The 20,666-nt window shown below is 43.9% G+C and overlaps 1 protein-coding gene across 10 annotated transcripts in view; it reads right to left on the bottom strand.

Annotated features, from left to right (window-relative positions):
• rbm19 (RNA binding motif protein 19) overlaps window positions 1-20,666 on the bottom strand; it is a 308,924-nt gene that overhangs the window by 212,612 nt on the left and 75,646 nt on the right. For 9 of the 10 annotated variants that reach the window (XR_010977276.1, XR_010977275.1, XR_010977274.1 and 6 more), the window contains exons 19-20: window positions 20,022-20,101; window positions 4,768-4,823 (exon numbers count right to left, since the gene is read on the bottom strand). Coding sequence is in view for 5 of the 10 variants with exons in the window: in XM_068055148.1 (XP_067911249.1) it covers window positions 4,768-4,823; window positions 20,022-20,101 (136 nt within the window). In the remaining 5 variants the exon portion in view is untranslated. Of the gene's footprint in view, window positions 1-4,767; window positions 4,824-6,720; window positions 6,896-20,021; window positions 20,102-20,666 lie in introns of those variants that run through there. The other variant, XM_068055153.1, reaches the window with a different exon arrangement.

The raw sequence follows: 20,666 nt of genomic DNA on the forward strand, positions 1-20,666 counted from the left end.
TTTTTTATTTGTTTTTTGTGGGATGTGGGGATTGCTGGCTAGGCCAGAATTTGTTGCCCATCCATAATTGCCCTTGAACTCTGTGGCTTGCTAGGCCATTTCAGAGGGCATTTTAAGAGTCAACCACATTGCTGTGGGTGTGGAGTCACATGTAGGCCAGACCAGGTAAGGACAGCAGATTTCTCTCCCTAAAGGAGATTAGTGAACCAGATGGGTTTTTACAACAATCAACAATGGTTTCATGGTCATCCTTAGATTTAGCTTTTTTTAAATTCCAAATTTATTAATTGAATTGAATTCAAATTTCACCACCTGCCATGGCGGTATTTGAACAAAGCATTAGCCTAGGCTCTGGATTACTAATCCAGTGACAATACCACTATGCCACCACCTCCCCACTTTAGACATTGCTAAAAATTTCTGCAGCATACCAGTGACGAAGGAGGATCAGTATAAGTTTGCTTCCTTTGAGGGACAAGGCTACACCTGGAACTGTCTGCTGCAGGGGTTCCATAACTCACTATCGATATTCCAGCAACATATAGCCAGGGCTCTTAAAAACTTTTCCTGCTCTGACAGTCTGCTCCATTATGTCGACGATATTCTGCTGGCATCCAAAACAATGGAGGAACATCTGCCCCTCTTGGATGAACTCATAACAATTATATTCAAGGCGGGACCAAAAGTCAACCCCAAAAAGGCCCAATTGGCACAGGGTGAAGTTTCCTTTCTAGGCATTAAGGTGTCCGCCTCAGGTCTGATGCTGGATCAGCAGAAGGTAGCAGTTATCCAAAGCTTACCCTTATTAGTTTCAAAGTCGGCCTTGCAGCCCTTCCTGGCTAGGCCCCTATATGAGCTCCTGAAGAAAGACTGTCCGGAAGATATTACAGTGCAATGGATAGAAGCCCATACTCAGACGGTCTCCCATTTGAAAAGGGCAAACACTGAAGCTCACCAACCCCGATCCCACGCAACATTTGGAGGGAGGAGTTTCTAAAACCTCACTTACAGCAGTTCTTAGCCAGGAGCGCCGTGGTAGTTTATAGCTGATAGCCTTCAACTCCCAGTTATTGCAGGGTGCTGAGTCCACCTACTCAGCATGTGAGACACCTTTTAGCAACCTTCTGGGGCATTAACCATCTCGTCTATGATACACATCTACAGAAGGTTATTCTCCACTCGCCGAAATGCTGATGCGACCAAATGAAACCCAGGTATCCTCCCAGTATATTAGTAAATGGACTCTGGAGTTATTATAGCGCGAGTTGGAGATCACCACGCATCGAACTACTCTTTTGCCCCTCACGATCGCATAGGAGGGAGTTCCACATCAGTGCCCTCTCCTGATATTGACTGATATCTCCAATTCAGTGGGCCCCTCACCTTTGGTACATGGATGGATCATCCTATTATCAGGAAGGCCGACCTGTTTCAGGCTGTGCAATAGTGGACCCCAAGGATCCTGAATGGTCGATGGGATATGCCCTAATAGCCCACTCGTCCCAAAAGGCAGAACTGATCGTGGTCAACTTAGCTCTCCACCATACCCAGAAATTACGGTGAAGAACTGGTTGGACAGTGGGTACGTTTGCAATATGGTTATGGCTCTCCCACTGTATTTTAAGAACGATTTCTGCTCCAAAGGGAAACCCCTCGTACATCAATAACTGCTGTGAAAGTTATGGTCTGTGATCCAGAGCCGGAAAGCACCCTGTCATATTGGAAAGCTCCCTGCACACTGGAAAGGCTCTGACCCCCACACAGTTGACAACAAGGCTGATGCAAAAGCCAAGGCAGTTATCATGGCTGACATATCTGGAGAAGAACCAGTAGTGGCAGCCACCAAGGTCAAAGCTATCAACCTCTCAGCCCTCCAAGGAACCTATACCCCATACCAACAGGTAACTGTTGGCATCACGCAAGCCGACGCCTCCTGCAACCAACTTCTTGGGCCCACAACACAAGCCTACAACCTCAATCGACCACCCCTCCTCTCCTTATGGAAGCCAATGAGGATGGGCAACTGGTTGTCTGTATACCAACTCAGTTATGAGAAAAGACGCTCAGCCTTTATCATAACCAATCCTACTGCTGGACATTATTCTACTGTTACTACCCTACAAAAATTGTCTAAGGCCTGCTGGTGGCCTGAGATGGCTGATTTTGTCCATCAATATGTCAACAACTGCCTCCCACGTCTTCAGACTAATCCCCTGTCCGGTTCTAATTGGGCCTTTCTGAATTCCAGCCTCCGCGGACAGGCATTGGACACACTTTCAAATCGACTTTATCGGACCCCTGACCAAATCACAAAATAACTTCCAATATGCCCTGGTAATAGTGGATCAGTTTACCAAGTGGACTGAGGCATTTCCTACTAGGGATTGTAAGGCAAAGAGACACCAGCATCCTTTTCAGTGAGGTGTTCTGCAGGTCTGGACTACCTATACAAGTGGATGGTGATCAGGGGCCCCACTTTACGGGCTACATTTTTACCACCTTACAGAATTTATTACAAATTAACCATAAATTGCAGATCTCCCATCACCCGCAATCATCTGGAATAGTGGAAAAAGGGAATATCACATTGAAGATACTCCTAACTAAAGTGTGTACCATTATGTTTAATGGCCATCAAATCTATCCCCCCACAGAACCACAGGGATAAGCCCAAATAAAGCAATGGTGAGAAGGTTAATGAGTGTATCAGGACATTTAGCAATGGGGGGAAAACACCTCACTGACAATGCAACCATGTAGTCAGAAGTGGCTTCAAGGATTGGTACAACATATCTGAGAGATCAACAGAATGGTGGCAATTAATCTGGGGAAATCAAAGAGTCCATTTAAAATGTATTTTGACAAAAAGGTCAATACCTTCAAATATAATGTAGGGGACCAGGCCATGCTGCAAAATTTCACTCTGAAAAAAACGTTCTTTTGAGCCAAGATGGCTGGGGCCTTTTCCTACCTTAGACAAGATAAGCCCGGCAGTTCATCTGTTAAAAGTGGTTTCACATCAATCAGATAAAAACAGTAAATAGCAAATATTAAACTTGATCTTTGCTTTATAGGGAATGAACATGAACACCACATATGTACTCTATCTGGGAATACTGAGTGAGAATCCTCCTCGTGCAAGCATCTCAAGGTCACACTATATGTAAGGAAATGGAGCAAGCAGAAGGCACACACTTCGACTGGACAAAGGCTGAAGACCATTTCTTCATGAGTAAACCTCGAGTAATACCAGCCAAAGCTGGAATAGTTGAACCTTGGGAATACGCAGGTAAAATAGTTGGACCAGAGGGGCGTATATATTCTAAACAACATCCCCAGAACACGGGGTGTACTTTTGATTGTAAACTGAAGGGACACACACAAAAATGGGAAGTTAAGGAGTGACACGGGGGTTTGCACAGTATGAATTCAATGCATAACTTTGATGATACAAACCATGCAAGGAATATATACAGCTATAGGGCCCAAGTAAGTGTAAGGCCACCTGATCAGCATAAAGGTATACAAAATGATTGCAGGAAAATGTTCTGAATACTCAGACAGTAATTTCAGTTAACAGCTTTCTGTAGTATTTAATATTGGTTGGTTATATGCTATACATTTGGCACAATGAAATCACTGGTTTCACATTAGTGCATACTGTGCAATGTAATTCTAGTGCCAAGTTATCCTACTGAACTTAAGAAAATTGGTGTAAAATCACCTCAAGCAGATGCCACTTTGGTCTTATACAAGCTGCAGTACAACAGAAACTGGTGCAAAATTAAGTCGGGTTTTATTGCATTAAAATTTAGCCAGAATTTTTGGTAAGCAGAGCTTTGTATATATCTGCCTTTGGTGTAACTGTACTGTTAGGAATACAGTTGTCTCCAAAAGTGAAAAGAATGCTTTTGAGCAGCATCACATTATGATATTGGCAGATTTTTCTGAAAACTGACAGTCACAAACTTACCAGGAAATTATGACTTATGCTATTAGTACTCCATAATTTACAAGGACTTCTGTGCCACTTTGCCATAATCATAACTGCACTCCCATTAAGATCAATGGCTATTGCTAATTTCCTGAACTAATGCTACCTTTATTGCTACTGCCACTCGGATGGATAAATAATGGCACTGGTAGGCCCCTGGCAACATGGCAGCAGTATTTTGTTGTATGTCAATTTGCTTTCTATACCTCAGAAGCCCATGAAAGAAATGTGCATGCAATTCTAATTAAGTTTTTGAAACTAGCATCTACATGCTCATTAGACATTCCAATACAACTCCCTTTGAATACAAGGTGTCAAGAGAATTCAAGTGACTGACTTATTATTGTAAACAGCATATTTCCAATATATAAATTTACACAATGCAAGCCTATTTCTGAAGAGTCCCAGCGAAAGTAAAAGAATAAATGTTTACCCTTTCATTTACTCTTTCCATTCTTCATATTATACACAGTTTTGAAAAAAACCACAAACTGCCTGAATGCCACAATGTGGATTGTGTAGATGTCCAACACATTGACTGACACATTGAAAAGCTCTTTCACGGTTTAGCAAGTCTTAAACTGCAGCATAAACCAGTTTATGCAACATAACTATAGCCACATAAATGCAAAAGTGTTAAATTCCTAATTTAAAGCCAAAAGACCTTTGAGTACAGTATCATCATATACTTAATATTTGGGACAGGGCTCCAAATAAGCAGATACATTCAATTAATTTAACAGAACAACTTTAAATACAACCAAAATACTTACTTCATAGCTCTGTCTGATATCTTCAGCTCCAGTTGATGATCATCCACCATACAGTGCTAGGGTTTCAAAAACGATACAGGTAATTGTCATAAACATAAAGAAAAAGTATCAGTTGAGAACTGTAATGAGAATCTTACACTAAAAATTTAAATATCAGTAGATCACAATACCCAGAGAAAACGGGACAGTGAAAATTTTACAAATTCAAAGCTGCCCAGAAACAGCATTAAGCTTTACAGTGCCATGGACCAGTTTATTGTATGCTAGCAGTCAGGCTCTGATGAGTATACTAGTTCAGCAGAGCCTCCTCAGTACATTTGGTTCCTAGACAGCAAAAACTGGCCTTCTTGCACTTGTGATTTGTTTCAGTGTCAGGCTGCATGAGCTAAAAACTTAAACATTGGCTGTGTAGGGAGATGAGAATACTGAGTCACTGGCAGTCTAAGGACTGAGAAAATTGAGAATGTTTGAAAACAATCTTCCACCTGAATGGAGACATTCTTATTTGTGTGAATGAAACACAACTATAAGGTTCAATAATGATTAAGAGCCAAGTTCCAGCAGGTACTGAATGCTCTGTTCGTATTTCAGCACCCCTCTCCAAAACAATGCTCATCACCATTCAAATGAATGGCAGCCAGCAGGAGACAGACTCATAAGTCATGAGCGGAACTATTCTAGCAGGAATGCCCAATATGCTGGATCTTCATAACATTACTTTTCCACTCCCTCTCAAGCAAGAGTTCTCTGAAAATGTGTAAATTGTGTTTTGAAAGAAAGTAATTCTAATTGAAAATACCTTTCTCTCCTTCAAAATCAAGGCATTTATTCTGTTTGAAATATTTATTCCAGGAATATTATGTACTTTTATTCTCAGAACCTAAATCATAAAAACTTTACTTTATAGCATAAAACTGTAAAGAATCAATTTACTATGTAACAGATGTAGAGAAAGGAAAATAAATATCTACAATGAGTAAATAACAAAAACAATGTCTATAGTACTGTAGTAGAAAAGATGCAGCATGCATATAAAAACTCTGGAATCGAGGCATTTCTTGCATTTGGTTTCCCTTAGGATAGAACAAGATATGGGATGCAAGCAGCAGTACTGTATTCAAAGGTGCTTTTCTCATATTCCATTTATCTCTCCAGTCTGCTATATCTCCTAGTAACTGGTCCTACTAATCTGCACTGGCCCCCTCTCTATTTACGTTCACTCTTTTCTCCGTCTTCTGGCTTTTCCTTACTTCACATGTAACTAACTTGTAATCTCGATCATAGCTAGATAATGTTACAGTACTGGGAGCCACTGTGAACACCTGTGGAGCTGGAAATATTTTCAAAGAGTAAAAATATATTACATTATTTTGGAATCAAATTTTAGTAGGAACTAAACTTGAACCTTTCAAAGCACGTGTCAGTGGACACTCCATCTGAAGTGAGAACGATTACAACTCAGGCTCCTCCAACTCAAGAATTGATGGTATTTTAAAACAGCTAAAAATCTTCAGTACTCAGTTTAAACAAGAAATTAACTGGGTTGAAAGTAAAACTACTGCTCTTCATCAACAAGCATTTCCTGCTGGCTGAGCTCGGTGCCACATTGGTCACATTTGTGATAATTTCTATCTCTCAGCTGTAGGATGCATGGAATACAATGACTTGTAAAAGTGAGGGAAGCAAGGGAGAAAATGGTGTGGGGGAGGAAAAATACTGATTTGGTTCTGAGACTTAGGAATGAATTTTGTTCTATTGTCGGAGGTGGGTTCGTTGGCGTGGGGGACTGGAGAATCGCCGCGGAGCCGACCGCCACAGAACCGAGCACCATTAACGCTGTTTACCGATTTTGTCGGAGGCGGGGAAGTACCGTGGTGGCACTAACACCCTGACACAACAGCATCATCTTCTAAATGGTTTCATGATCCTGTGGGTTTTTTTTCCTACCTGGGAAGTATGCGGTGTGCCTTTAAGGCTGTAAAAGGATCAGTATTGCTTTAAGGCAACAAGCTCCAGGGACTGTGAGCGAGGAAAGCGCATGTTGGTTGCCCCGGGACACAGCCAGAGTGGAAGTAGCAGCCAGCTTCAATGTGCATTCTGGTTGCCCTTGGATACAACATCTCAGAGACTGAGGATTGAGAGATACAATGTTATAATTTAATTTTGAACTGGCTTATAGTGGAAACAAACTGTTCTAACTCTCAGACAGACAGCTTGCCCAGCATGAATGGAACAGCGATCTCTGATAATTTAAACTGAAGGAAGGGAAGTTCAACTGTGACAATCTTTCATCCCTCAAAAATTCAAAAGCCAAATTGATTCATTAAGAAGTGTTTGCAAGTTGTTAATTGCTGAATTAATCGCTAAAGAAAAGCATCACTTCAACTGCTGAACTAGACTACGGACTGTTCCACTGTTGAAGAGTCTTTTTTTCTCCCCCATCGGACGACTGAGAACTTCATGCAACCTTGGACTGTTGCACATTGGAAGATTTCACTTCGGCAAGAGCGCAAATCTACAAGGACACTAATTTTTTCTATTTTAAATGTTGTTTTGTGTCTTAGTAATGGTTAAGAATTTAGTTTTACTGATCTAAAGACACTTGGCTTGGTTAGCCTCATTCGGGGGTTCATAGATGGCTCAATTTGGCGGTGGTTTTGTTTAATCTGCAAAGTTTAAATTGATATGTTAGGTGATCTGTGGAGTGGCGGGACTGATTTGGCAGTGCGCTACTCCCACTGCAATCAGAATCATATATTTTTACTGGGGGCTTTGACTTGAGCAATCAGTCGCAACACTTTAAATAAATTTGAATTTCATTCCCCGCTATCCAACAAAGGGGTCGCAACTTTGTGCATGACGTGTGGCACTCATGTGCCTTCAGTTTCTCCACTTTCAAAAGCTGGTACCACCCTGGCAACAGTTCTCAGTGCCGCGAAAAGGTAACCTTACCGTAGCTTTTAAGGGAACTGGGCTTTGCAGCGCCCATTGCCAATATATTGAGTCTGCAAGAGGCATGTGTGTGAATGGGGAAGGAGGGGAGCTCTGCAAGGGACCTACTTGTGAATGGGGAGGGAGCTCTGCAAGGGGCTTTTGTTTGAATGGGGGGAGCAGGAATCTCTGCAAAGGGATTGTTTGTGAATGTTTGGGGGGTGAGGGGCCACCCTTGCTCTGACATGTTCAGAATGAACCACATGTTTGCAGCTTGCTGAGTGTTACGACCAGGTGAGAAATGCGTCTAGAGTCCCTCTCAGCCTTCACCTGGTCTTATTGTAACAGGGTTTTATTTTTAAACACACCGTGTTTTTAGCTCCCCCTTAGTGAATCCTTGTTCACCACTTTCCAATTATAAGGCAATGAAACCAGCACAAACAGGCTTTCTTGGGTTTAAAGAAGAAAAGTTGAATTTTATTAAACTTAAACTCTAATTCGGTTAACGCCTATGGATACATGCCGCGTCCCATGAGAGCATGCATACGTGATACACATAAGCAAATAGAGACAGAAAAGAGAAGAAAAATAAAGTGGAAAGGTTTGAGGCAACATCTGAAGAGTTATTGTTGCAGTTCTTCCAGCTCACTGTAGAGTCCTTGATTGTAGGTAGATCTTGCTTTTCATTGGGGCCAAGTATTATTCTTAAACCTTGTTCGCTGTAGGAGTCTTTTCTCTCCTGGGGTTCATGTGTCTTCAGTGGATTCAGAAGCTTGTGAGAAAGAGATGGGAACAGACAGACAAACAGGAGGTCTTCAGTCCAGGAGCATTCTGCTTTCTGCAGACTCTCAGCTCAAACTGTGTAATTCAGAAAAAAAAGACTGCCAAGCAGGTGAGTCATGTGATTAACTGGTTTGACCACGTCCGTTTGTGGATTGTATTGGATCAGGGTATAGCTCCATTGTTCCAAGCATTGTCTGTTAATATGCAAAAATGTTTTTCCAGCCAGGGGCCTGGCAATTCCTTGTCACAGGTCTTCTCTTCTTCCCAGCAACAATTTGAAATTTAATGTCCATGTAGCAAAATTAATGTGCCTCATTCTTGGCAGGTGGGGGCCTGCATGACCTCCACACCAAGGGGAATGAAATGCGATTTGAGAAAATGCGCATTTCATCAAAAGGGTCCAGAAAAATGTAGGAGAAAGAAAAAAACATGCATTTCTCCCATTCATTCACAAATCCTAAAATTTATTACAGCCTGTCTTCTCTTGGTGCCAGTGCTGCTTTAATTGCCCCCTTTTTGGCATCCCAATAAACATGTGGTTCTTTGTTTTATGGGAAGTTTCTCTTCCATTTGCCCGTTTCCATGGCTGCCTAGTCTTTGTTCCTGCTGAGGTAACATTTTTTTTTTAAAAAGTCAGCAGTGGGCAGGTCTATCCTTAACACTCTTTCAGTGCTCTGGCTGAGTCATACAAAGGCTTTTGACTTCAGGGGATGGGTGGTTCACTTTTTTTTCTGACTGCGGGGGAGGATTCTTTGCTAATCTCTAGGTCTCACTCCAGGAGCACCAGGTGTGCAGCCACAGGCATACACTGTCCTCCATATTCATTCACCACCATTATGGTGTTCACTGCACTCTCTGGGGGAAAGGTCAGGCCTTTTCCCAGTAAAAGTGATCTAGTGGCCCCTGTGTCCGAGAATTACTATGGGCTTGCTTGCCCACTCGAGGGGTATGGGGTTACTTTCCCTTCAGACACAAAACCTTGATAACCCTCAGGGATCTTATTAAATTCTCCTGCACTTGCAGCCGTAAGCTTCCTAGGTCTCACTTTTACTGCAGTTAAAGCCACAGCTTGTTCTGCTGTGCTTTCCATCAAGTTCCCTTCTTCACTGAGCGGGTATGCCCCAATAAACCCGGTTTTCCCTTTAGTTTCCAGCAGTCAGCTTTTAAATGCCCAGCTTTATTCCAATGGAAGCACACAGGCCTCCTGGTCTCACTCTTGCTCACAGCACCTTCATTTTTGGCTGGAGGGCCCCGTGTCTCCTGCTTTTCTTTCTCGCCCAGGTCTGCTTAGGCTGCTATCACCTTCCCACCCTTTGTCCTTTTCAGATTTGTGGGGGTGATCAGGAAAGGTTCTCCCCTGGGAAACCGACTCATAAATTAAAGCAAACTCATCCGCTAGAACGGCCGCTTGCCGGGCTCTCTGAACCCGCTGCTCCTCTATATGGGTCTTTATGGAGAGTGGAAGAGCGTTTTAAATTGTTCCAACAGAACTATATCCCTGAGATTCTCATAGCTGAGCTGTTCCGAAGAAGGGTCACTGACCCGAAACGTTAACTCTGCTTCTCTTTCCACAGATGCTGCCAGACCTGCTGAGTGAATCCAGCATTTCTTGTTTTTGTTGTACTTTAAGTGCCCTCAGCCACTGGTTAAAAGCCAGCTAACTTGTCTCAAACTCCAGATAAGTTTGATGAGCTTGCTTCTTGAGGGTTATAAACTGTTGGTATTAGGCTTTGGGTATTAATTTATTTGCCCGAGGACAGCATTTTTGGTCAGTTCATAATTTGATGAACTCTCATCTGGCAACAGGAAATAGACCTCATGGGCTTTTCCAGTTAATTTGCTTTGTAGTAAAAGAGGCCAGGTCTCAGCTGGCCATTTTAGCTGCCTTGCCAGTTTCTCAAAGGACACAAAAAATATTTCTATATCCTCTTCATTGAATTTTGGAATTAGTTGAGCTACTTTTAACAGTTTTGTACCCAACCCTGAATTATGCTCCTCCATATTAGTCATGCTTTAACTGGGGCTAATCTGTCGCCCCCCACCACCCCCCCCCTCACTTAACTCAAGCCACTTCAACTCTCTCTCTTCGCATTTCTTCGCAAATATTCTTTCTCTCTCCCTCTCCTCAAATTCAAGTTTCCTCTGTTCCAATTGTATCTTTGCTAACAATAGCTTGTCGGAGTCTGCTTCTAACCCTGTTTCTGTTTCTTCAGATTCAAGGAAAAATGGTCGGCCACTAGCCTTAGGAGTTCAGCCTTCCTAGCCTTGCCATGTACAGTGATCCCACACTGCTCAGCCATTTTTCTCAACTCCTCCACGGACAGTGCTTTTAACTTATCCCCAGTTACTTCACCCTGGCTTGGAGAGCTACTAGCTTCAGTTGCAGACATATTAGTATTTAAGCACATACAACCACAAGAAAACCAGTATTGAAGTGTTGCTCTTTTTTGACTGGGAACAATTTGGCTTCCCACTTCCAATTTCCTCGTTTGTCTGTGGGTCAAATCCCGGACACTAGCACCCAAATTTCTGTTATGACCAGGTGAGAAATGTGCCCAGGAGTCCCTCTCAGCCTTCACCTGGTCTTATTATAACAAGGTTTTATTTTTTAAACACTGTTTTTAGCTCCCCCTTGGTGAATCCTTGTTCACTGCTTTCCAATTGTAAGGCAAAAAAAAACAGCACAAACAGGCTTTCTTGGGTTTAAAGAAGAAAAGTTGAAATTTATTAAACATAAACTCTAATTCGGTTGACGCTTACGTATATACGCCGCGCCCTACGTTAGCATGCATACGCGATACACAAATGCAAATAGAGACAGAAAAGAGCAGAAGACAAATAAAGTGGAGAGGTTTGAGGCAATATCTGAAGAGTTGTTGTTATGGTTCTTTGAGCTCACTGTAGAGTCCTTGATTGCAGGTAGATCTTGCTTTTCGTTGGGGCCCAGTATTCTTAAACTTTGTTCGCTATCGGAGACTTTTCTCCCTTGGGGTCCATGTGACTTCAGTGGATTCAGAAGCTTGAGAGAAAGAGATGGGAGCAGGCAGACAGGAGATCTTCTTCAGTCCAGGAGCATTCTGCTTTCTGCAGACTCTCAGTTCAAACTGTACAATTCAGAAAAAAAAAGACTGCCAAGCAGGTTAGTCATGTGACTAACTGGTTTGACCATGTCTGTTTGTGGATTGTGTTGAAGCAGGGATAGCTAATTTGTTCCATGCACTGTGTGTTATTGCAAAAATGTCTTTCCAGCAATCTCATCAAGATAGTATTATGGTAGGTATCACATTGTTTCAACACATATTTCTCCTCTTCCCCAATCCTTAAAGTACCAACACATACTCGAGAATGACTTCACAGTTGCTCAGCGATACCTCAGTAAGCGCTCATTCTTCATCTCCAATCTGTGCACTCTTGCCAACTATTAACCCTTTTCTATCCCCCAAAAAATCGTGGAATGCATCGATGTCTCATGACTATGCTCCAAGTCTTTGTTCAAGCCCCTCCAATCCTGTTTTCCTTGCTGTTCTAAGTTACAGAATCACAGAATTGTTACAATGCAGGAGGCGGCTATTTGGCCCATCGTATCTGCACCAGCTCTCCTAATGAGCATTTCACCCAGTGCCACACCCCCGCCTTCTCCCCATAACCCTGCAAACTGTTCCTTTTCTTATAACTGTCTAATTCACAGACAGAAAATCGACCTATATGATTGAGCCCTTGACCTCGGTTGCTTTCAACAATTGATGATCACACCATTCTCTTCCAATTTATTACGATTCCCCACACATTTCTCACAATGAAGACAAAACATCTCTTCGAATGACCTTTCCTCCTATGCTTGTCCCATTCTTGGTCTCCTCTTCATCTATAGGTTACTGTTTGGCAACATTATCCAGATGCACGATGTCAGCTTCAAAATGCACCTCGAGAACAGCGCAATATCTCTGCCCTGGACTTTAAAGCTGTTGCTACACTATCCTACTGTCTGTTGGACAACAACTCTTGGATGAACTGAAATTTCTTCCAGTTTAAGTCTTCAGTAAAATCTAAGCAACCCTCTTCAGCTCCATGCAACACATTTGTCTTCAACTCGAACCACCTTCCCAAGCAGATATGTAGGCAAATCTTAGAAAGGTGTAAAAATAATAGGGTAATAATAGTAGATTTCAAATTCCCCAATATTAACTGGGATTGGCTAACTGCAAAAGGCTTAAAGGGGACGGAATTCTTAAAGTGCATCCAGGAGAGTTTTTTGCGCCAGCATGTAGAAAGTCCTACAAGAGAAGGGGCAGTACTGGACCTAATCCTAGGGAATGAAGCCAGACAAGTGGTGGAAGTGTCAGTGGGGGAGCATTTCAGGGATTGTGACCATAACTCTAAGATTTAAGGTAGCTATGGAAAAGGACAAAAATAGACCTGAAATAAAGGCACTGAATTGGGGGAAGGCCGATTTCAACATGATAAAACAGGATCTGGCCAAAGTGGACTGGGAGCAGCAACTTGTAGGAAAGTCTACATCAGACCAGTGCTAGTCATTCAAAAAGGAAATAGAGAGTGTTCAGGGCCAACATGTTCCCGTAAAGGTGAAGGGTAGGACCAATAAGTCCAGGGAACCCTGGAGATCAAGGGATATAGAGGATTGGATAAGGGAAAAAAAGGAGGCTTTTGAAAGATTCAGAGGGCTGAAAACAGCAGAGGCATTACAGGAGTATAGGAAGTGTAGGGGGGGGTACTTAAAAAAAGTAATTAGGAGAGCGTAGAGAAGGGCCTGAAAAATCACTGGCGGGCAAGATAAAGGAAAATCCCAAGGCGTTTTATAAGTATATTAAGGGCAATAGGATAACCAGGGGAAGAGTAGGGCCCAATAAGGATCAAAGTGGAAATGTGTGTGTGGAGCCGGAGGATGTAGGTGAGGTTTTAAATGATTATTTTTCATTTGTGTTCACTATGGAGAAGAACGATGTAGGTGCAGAGATCAGGGAGGGGGATTGTGATATACTTGAACAAATTAGCATCGAAAGGGAGGAGGTATGAGCAGTTTTAGCAGGCTTAAAAGTGGATAAATCCCCAGGCCCAGATGAGATGTATCCCAGACTGCTATGAGAGGCAAGGGAGGAGATTGCAGGGGCTCTGACACAAATTTTCAAATCCTCTTCTCCAGAAGAGAAGTGCCAGAGGACTGAAGAACAGCGAATGTGGTACCATTATTCAAGAAGGGTAGCAGGGATAAACCACAGGCCAGTGAGTCTAACATCAATGGTAGGGAAACTATTGGAAAAAATTCTGAGGGACAGGATTAATCTCCACTTGGACAGGCAGGGATTAATCAAGGATAGTCAGCATGGCTTTGTCAAGGGGATATCATGTCTAACCAATTTGAATTTTTCAAGGAGGTGACTAGGTGTGTAGATGAGGGTAAAGCAGTTGATGTAGTCTACAAGGACTTCAGTAAGGCTTTTGATAAGGTCCCGCCTGGGAGATTGGTTAGGAAGGTAAGAGCCCATGGGATCCAGGGCAATTTGGCAAATTGGATCCAAAATTGGCTTAGTGGCAGGAAGCAGAGGATAATTGTCGAAGATTGTTTTTGCGATTGGAAGCCTGTGACCAGTGGTGTACCGCAGCGATCTGTCGTGGGCCCCTTGCTGTTTGTAGTGTATATTAATGATTTAGATGAAAATATAGGAGGTATGAGCAGTAAGTTCGCAGATGACATGAAAATTGGTAGTGTCATAAATAGCGAGGAGCAAAACCTTAGATTACAGGACGATACAGATAGGCTGGTAAGATGGGCAGAGCAGTGGCAAATGGAATTTAATCCTGAGAAGTGTGAGGTGATGCATTTTGGGAGGACTAACAAGTCAAGGGAATATACAATGGATGGTAGTACCCTAGGAAGTACAGAGGGTCAGAGGGACCTAGGTGTACTTGTCCATAGATCACTGAAGGCAGCAGTACAGGTAGATAAGGTGGGTAGGAAAGGCATATGGGATACTTGCCTTTATTAGCCGAGGCATAGAATACAAAAGGAGAGAGGTTACGATGGAGCTGTATAAAACGTTAGTTAAGCCACAGCTGAAGTACTGTGTACAGCTCTGGTCGCCACACTATAGGAAGGATGTGATTGCACTGAAGAGGGTGCAGAGGAGATTCACCAGGATGTTGCCTGGGCCGGAGCATTTCAGCTATCGAAGGACTGGATAGGCTAGGGTTTATTTTCTTTAGAGCAGAGAAGGCTGAGGGGGACCTGATTGAGGTATACAAAATTATGAGGGGCATTGATAGGTTAGCTAGGAAGAAACATTTTCCCTTAGCAGAGGGGTCAATAACCAGGGGGCATAGATTTAAGGTAAGGGATAGGAGGTTTAGAGGGGATTTGAGGGAAAAAAATTTCACCCAGGGGGTGGTTGGAATCTGGAACACACAGCCTGAAGGGGTGGTAGAGGCAGGAACCCTCAACATTTAAGTATTATTTAGATGAGCACTTGAAACGCCATAGCATACAAGGCTACGGGCTAAGTGCTGGAAAATAGGATTGGAATAGATAGTCTTGATGGCCGGCAGGGACACAGTGGGCCAAAGGGCCTGTTTCTGTGCTGTATAACTCTATGACTCCATGACAAGTACCATCTCAAGGCAACTCGCTAGACGAAAGGTTATGACATCTCAGGACAGCTGCAGTTCTCTCCCAATATATGATTTCCTATCAAGAATGTTGGGCTGGATTTTTAAAGCTGGCTGGAGGGCGGGAGTGGGCGTGTGCACGATTTAAAGATCGCATTCTCAGAGGTTGATACTGAGTCCCGCCAATTCCGGAACACAAAGCCATTTTTAAAGGGACGCCAGGAAGGAGGGAATGGCAACCCCACACACTTCCAATTAAGTGCCTGTTGAGCTCGTTGTGAAGCCCATTAACAGGCTTGTCAGCAACAGTTTTCAAATTTTAAAGAAAGGGAATGTGGTGAACGCCATGTCTGGAACCGCAGGGTGCACAAGTTGTGAATGCAGCAGGGAGTCATGAGGGCTATGGGAAGGGCTGATTAAGGAAATGCAGAGGCCCAAAATAAAGCTCAACTGCTCCAAAAGTGCCACAGAAAAGCCACTGCTGAAGCTGTAAGTCATGCTTTTCTCAGTGGTGAGTGGCAGGAATCCAGAGAGGGACATGAGGCCCTGGCACCACTTGGGGACCTAGGATTTGCAGGGGAACTCTGGTAGACGGACAAACCCATTTGAGAGAGGTCAGATGGGAACAGGCTACTCTTACATTGGACAGAGCAGCCAGGATGAGCTGCAGCAGATTCAACCTCCTGGACAGCAGGGGGCCAGAGGAGCACAGCGGGGGCAGCAAGGGAAAGAAGGCACTACCCAAGACATCGGGTCTTCTGCCCTAAAGTCAGCTACCTGCAAACGGCAGTGCGCCAGTGGCGTTGGAGGCTATGCTCTCCAAGGCAGATGGTCTCGGATCTGTGTGCTCTGATCCACAATGACCTCACAACTCACCTACCAGCACACAGGGCTATTTCACTGCAATGACCCTCAACTGCGAGGTGGCATTGGCAGCCATGAACAGGCAGATAGAGGGTTCCTCCATCCATCAATGCTCAACATCACAAGGCATGGGCATGCAACATTCTCAGGGCCCATATCCCCACCATTTGCCCCACTATGCAACGTCCCCCCAATGAGATGAGACATCAACACACACCTGTCAAGAGTGGGGAAATAAAGTTATGTTGTGAGGCAAATGAAATAAGACAGTTACAGACAATAGCACCCAGGTGGCCCATTAAGTGAATTCAACAGAATGACGCCTCCCTCTCCCTAACACTTCTATGGGGTGGTCTCCATTTTGCAGAGGAAGAGGTGGAGGTAGCCTGCTCCCTACTCTCTGCTACCAGTTGAGGTGCCCATGGCTTCTGTCCTCGTCTTGGAGGTGCCCGTGACGGCTCCTCCACAGGCTGCCGCATGTACGACATGAAAGGGGCTGCCTCTATCACAGGGTTCTGACATACAGATGGCTCCTGAGTCAGAGGGGGTGAGGGGCCGAAGTGTGACATCAGAGCCCTGAGGGGTGGCCCCTTTGTCTGCCACTAAGACCATCTCAGCCCTTTCCTGGCACCACTGGATGCTTGAAGCAGCCACAGACTGGGATGCAGCTCGCATCCACTCAGAGCACTTTTGCGCCTTTAGCAACATTGAGCAGTCAATGCTACAGAAAGTGCACTGCTTCCGCACCCACTAAGAGGTGCTGCATTTGGCTCTCCAGGTTGCCCAATCTCTCAATGGAGGAGCTCATGTGATCAAATCCCTGAGTCAAGACAAAGCACATGCCCTGCATGGACTCCTCCACTGCATGCCCATAGTTACTCAAATCCTCAGGGAACTCCAACAAACAGGAATTTATCTGCTTCTGGTTCTCGAGAAAGACCCTCCTTGTCTGTGACGTCGAGATCCAGCATCTTCATCCAGCAAAGCATCGCTGTGTCTGTCCTCCGTCCTCCAAGGGGAACTGCCCACAGGTCACTCTGCTTCACTTTTCTTCTCCTCCTGCTCGTGCATGCTGTGAGGTTCACACAGGGCTCCCCTTTCTATGCTAATCTGTGGCCCAACTAAGGTGAGTGTCTCTGTGCTGGTGGAAGGTGCTGAGGTAGAATGTGAAGATGCAGGTTCTGAGGACTACCTGCTCCTGCCCCCACCCCTACCAAGCATGTTGGTGCCAATACAGCAGGTCCACTTTTGTGCGCACTGCAACTGGCCCTGTGAGAGACAAGAAAATGGTAAAGAGAACTATTCCTCCTCAACAACTGCCCCAGCACAACCAACCCCTCAGAGACATTGGTCTAAGATGCATAGCTTGCATTGGGCAGGAGTCTCCTCCATGCTCTTCGCCTCAATAAAGAGCTATGCGATGACCCTGTTGCTCATGGCCTTTTGTTTTGTCACCCCCTAGCGAATGCCGCAATGTTTAGTTTAGAGATACAGCACTGAAACAGGCCCTTCGGCCCAACGAGTCTGTGCCGACCATCAACCACCCATTTATACTAATCCTACACTAATCCCATATTCCTACCACATCCCCACCTGTCCCTATATTTCCCTACCACCTACCTATACTAGGGGCAATTTATACTGGCCAATTTACCTACCAACCTGCAAGTCTTTTGGCTTGTGGGAGGAAACCGGCGCACCCGGAGAAAACCCACGCAGACACAGGGAGAACTTGCAAACTCCACACAGGCAGTACCCAGAATTGAACCCGGGTTGCTGGAGCTGTGAGGCTGCGGTGCTAACCACTGCGCCACTGTGCCGCCCTGGCAATCTCCAGCGCCACCTCCTCCATTGCTGTCAGTGTGTGGAGCTGGGCCACTCCATCTCGCATTCTCGCCATCTCCAACTTATTATCGACACTCTCCTCCTGCAGAAGGAGGGGAGAAAGTTTCATGAGTAGGCTGCCCTCCCTCATCTCTTCCAACATGACATACACGTGGGCTGATGTTTTTCCTCAATTATGTCCCCATCTGAATGTCATCCCCTATGTGACAATGGCTGCATTTCAGTGTTGCAACAGTTTACTTATTCTGAAAATGCGATGTAGAGCTATGGACATTGTGAGGTCAGCTTGCATGCTTTCTGGTGCTTACAGAGTTGGCACCCAATGAACCAGGTGCTGCTAGTCACTCACTTTACCAGACTGCAAGAGGTCACTGAATCTTTTTCTATACTGGACCCAGGTTCTTCTCATGGGACCCCGGCTGCTAACATCCATGCTCTCTTGGTCTCGCTGGTGGTTTTCTCCTTCCTGAGGCTGGGAAAAACAGATCCCCCCTCTCTGATACTACATCAATTAGTGGTGCTGCCTTCCAATCTCCCTGGTGCTGCATCGCTGCAGGCAACGGCAAGCCCAGTCATGGCTGCTTCTTGTCTTAAGATTGCCCTCAGTGACCTGCTCCCACCTCCAGGATGCTTCCCATGCCTCCAATTGAGCAGCAGACCTGCACCTAGGCGATTTTAATTTCCACTTAAAAATATCGCCACATCAGCGACGCTGACACAGTGCGGAGTTGGGACACAGAAATGTTCTGGGCACCAAGTTCCCGACCTCTTAACAAAACTTCAGCTCGTTTTCTTTCACCTCTAGAAACAATACCCATTTCTATGCCTACATCTATCTTTTTTCAACATGAGGCTAGACTCGAATCCTGTCTTTTGTATTTTCCTACCTCTATGTTTCACGAACAGGATCTCATTTACAATGCCACAGTCCATGTCCTCCTCCAAACTACCATCACTCCTTGTCAACTCTCCAGCACACTGTCTCCTCTAAAGTCTTCTCTAAGACTGTGATTCTGCCCTCTCTCAACTTGGTTTCTTTAGCAGAATAAATGTAAAATACAGTAGATGCTGGAAATTAGGTGCTGGTTTCTTTTGCTCCTGCTCAAAACCCATTTTTCTCTTCTGCCTTGTAGAAGTTTTTTTCTGAACTTGAGCATTACTGTTCAGGCTAGATAGTGAATGCTGGCAGGCAATTCAACTGCAGGACATCACAGCCAAGCCTAATCTCGTCCCAGCAATACAGGCACTGCCTAGCAACAGTCACTAAGTAGTCATAAACTTGATTTCCCCTCTCCCTAGCTTGGGGTACTTAGCCAAAATTCTAGCACCATCAATTTTAAAAAAACAGCTGATTAACTGGTCATTATCTCATTGTTGTTTGAGAGACTTTTCTGTGCACAAATTTGCTGCTGCTTTTCCTGCATGAAAACAATGACTTCATTTTCAAAGTACGTCATTGGGTTTAAAGCACTTTGGGACATCCTGAGGCCCTGGAAGGCACTATATAAATGTGCATTTTTAATCAATATTTCTAGGCAATAATCAATCACATTTGAACAAATATAAAGGTTAATGTATATAACTATATGAACATACAAGGCCCTGCATAGTTAAAGGTCCTTGGTAAAACTGAGGCTTTTTTGAAAAAAAATGTTAAAAAGTTAACTTGTAGCACAAATAGAACATTTAACAATGAAGTACCATTCTTATCCCACTTGTGGAAAAAGACTTAAACTCATGTCACTTATAATTTGCAAATGTCTCTCTCAATCCAGATACGTGTGTACTATTTCAGTTCCCAGTCAAGTATTTGCTCTTATGCAATGTATGGTGTTTCAGCAAAATTACTTCCACTAACCTGGACCTTCAGCTGAATAATTACATGTGAATTATTAGATATCAAACTATAACAACTTGACACAGTTTTATCATTTGATTTTAAGAGCATACCTTAGTAACTCTCACCTGTGCTTTTCTTTACAAATGCCAGTTTAACCAGCAATATTATCTTATAATTCCCTGCCTTCAGTAAGAACCAGAGCCAGCAAGGTTGAAATTAACAAGTACACCGTTATAAAAAGTATTTTAAAATCTGAACTATTTTCTACTGAGACAAAAACCATTTTAATATATTCTCCATAACCTGATGCACATTAAATAAGGAAGATGCCAGAAATATTGTTCCAGAAACACAATACAAGCCTGGTTACCTGCAGCAGTTTGAGTGCTTTGTTGGCAGACTCTGGCTTTGCATATTCCACAAAACCATATCCCATTGATAAAAGAAAACCTGTAAAACAAAAGGCATCAGAAATTCAAATGCGGCCTAGCAGTTCAAGAAGTTTATTCGTAACTAGAGATTACCAGTTTGCTACGTAGCTACTCATCATTTACATCATGCAGGTTTCCATGCTGGAAATAAGCCAACCACTGGATGATTAGTGTGTATAACTGAGACCTGTTAGAGCAGGATTGTCCAACCTTTTTGGGTAATTTATTGGCTTACTTTCTCATCACTATTTTGAAAACTGATTTAGTAACATACCTGGCATTGTTTTTGCTTTAATAAGTAGTCAACCTCTGTCTGCACACTTGATGTAGCGATGCAGAGTATTCTGGATAGATGTCCACCTTTCAGGAGAGACCTTGATCTCTCTTCACCCTCTCCCCGCACTGTGTACACGCGCGCGCGTCTCGTTCGCTCTTCCCTCCCCTCTCCCCTCTAGGACTAGGGGACACAGATTGAAAGTTTTGTGGAAAAGACGCAGGGCGAATATGAGGAAGCACTTTTTTTACACAGCAGGTGGTAATGACCTGAAAATCGATGCGCACAAGAGTGGTGGAAGATCAATGAC

Source organism: Heterodontus francisci, chromosome 23, assembly GCF_036365525.1.
Source record: "Heterodontus francisci isolate sHetFra1 chromosome 23, sHetFra1.hap1, whole genome shotgun sequence".
NCBI classification, from domain to species: Eukaryota; Metazoa; Chordata; class Chondrichthyes; order Heterodontiformes; family Heterodontidae; genus Heterodontus; species Heterodontus francisci.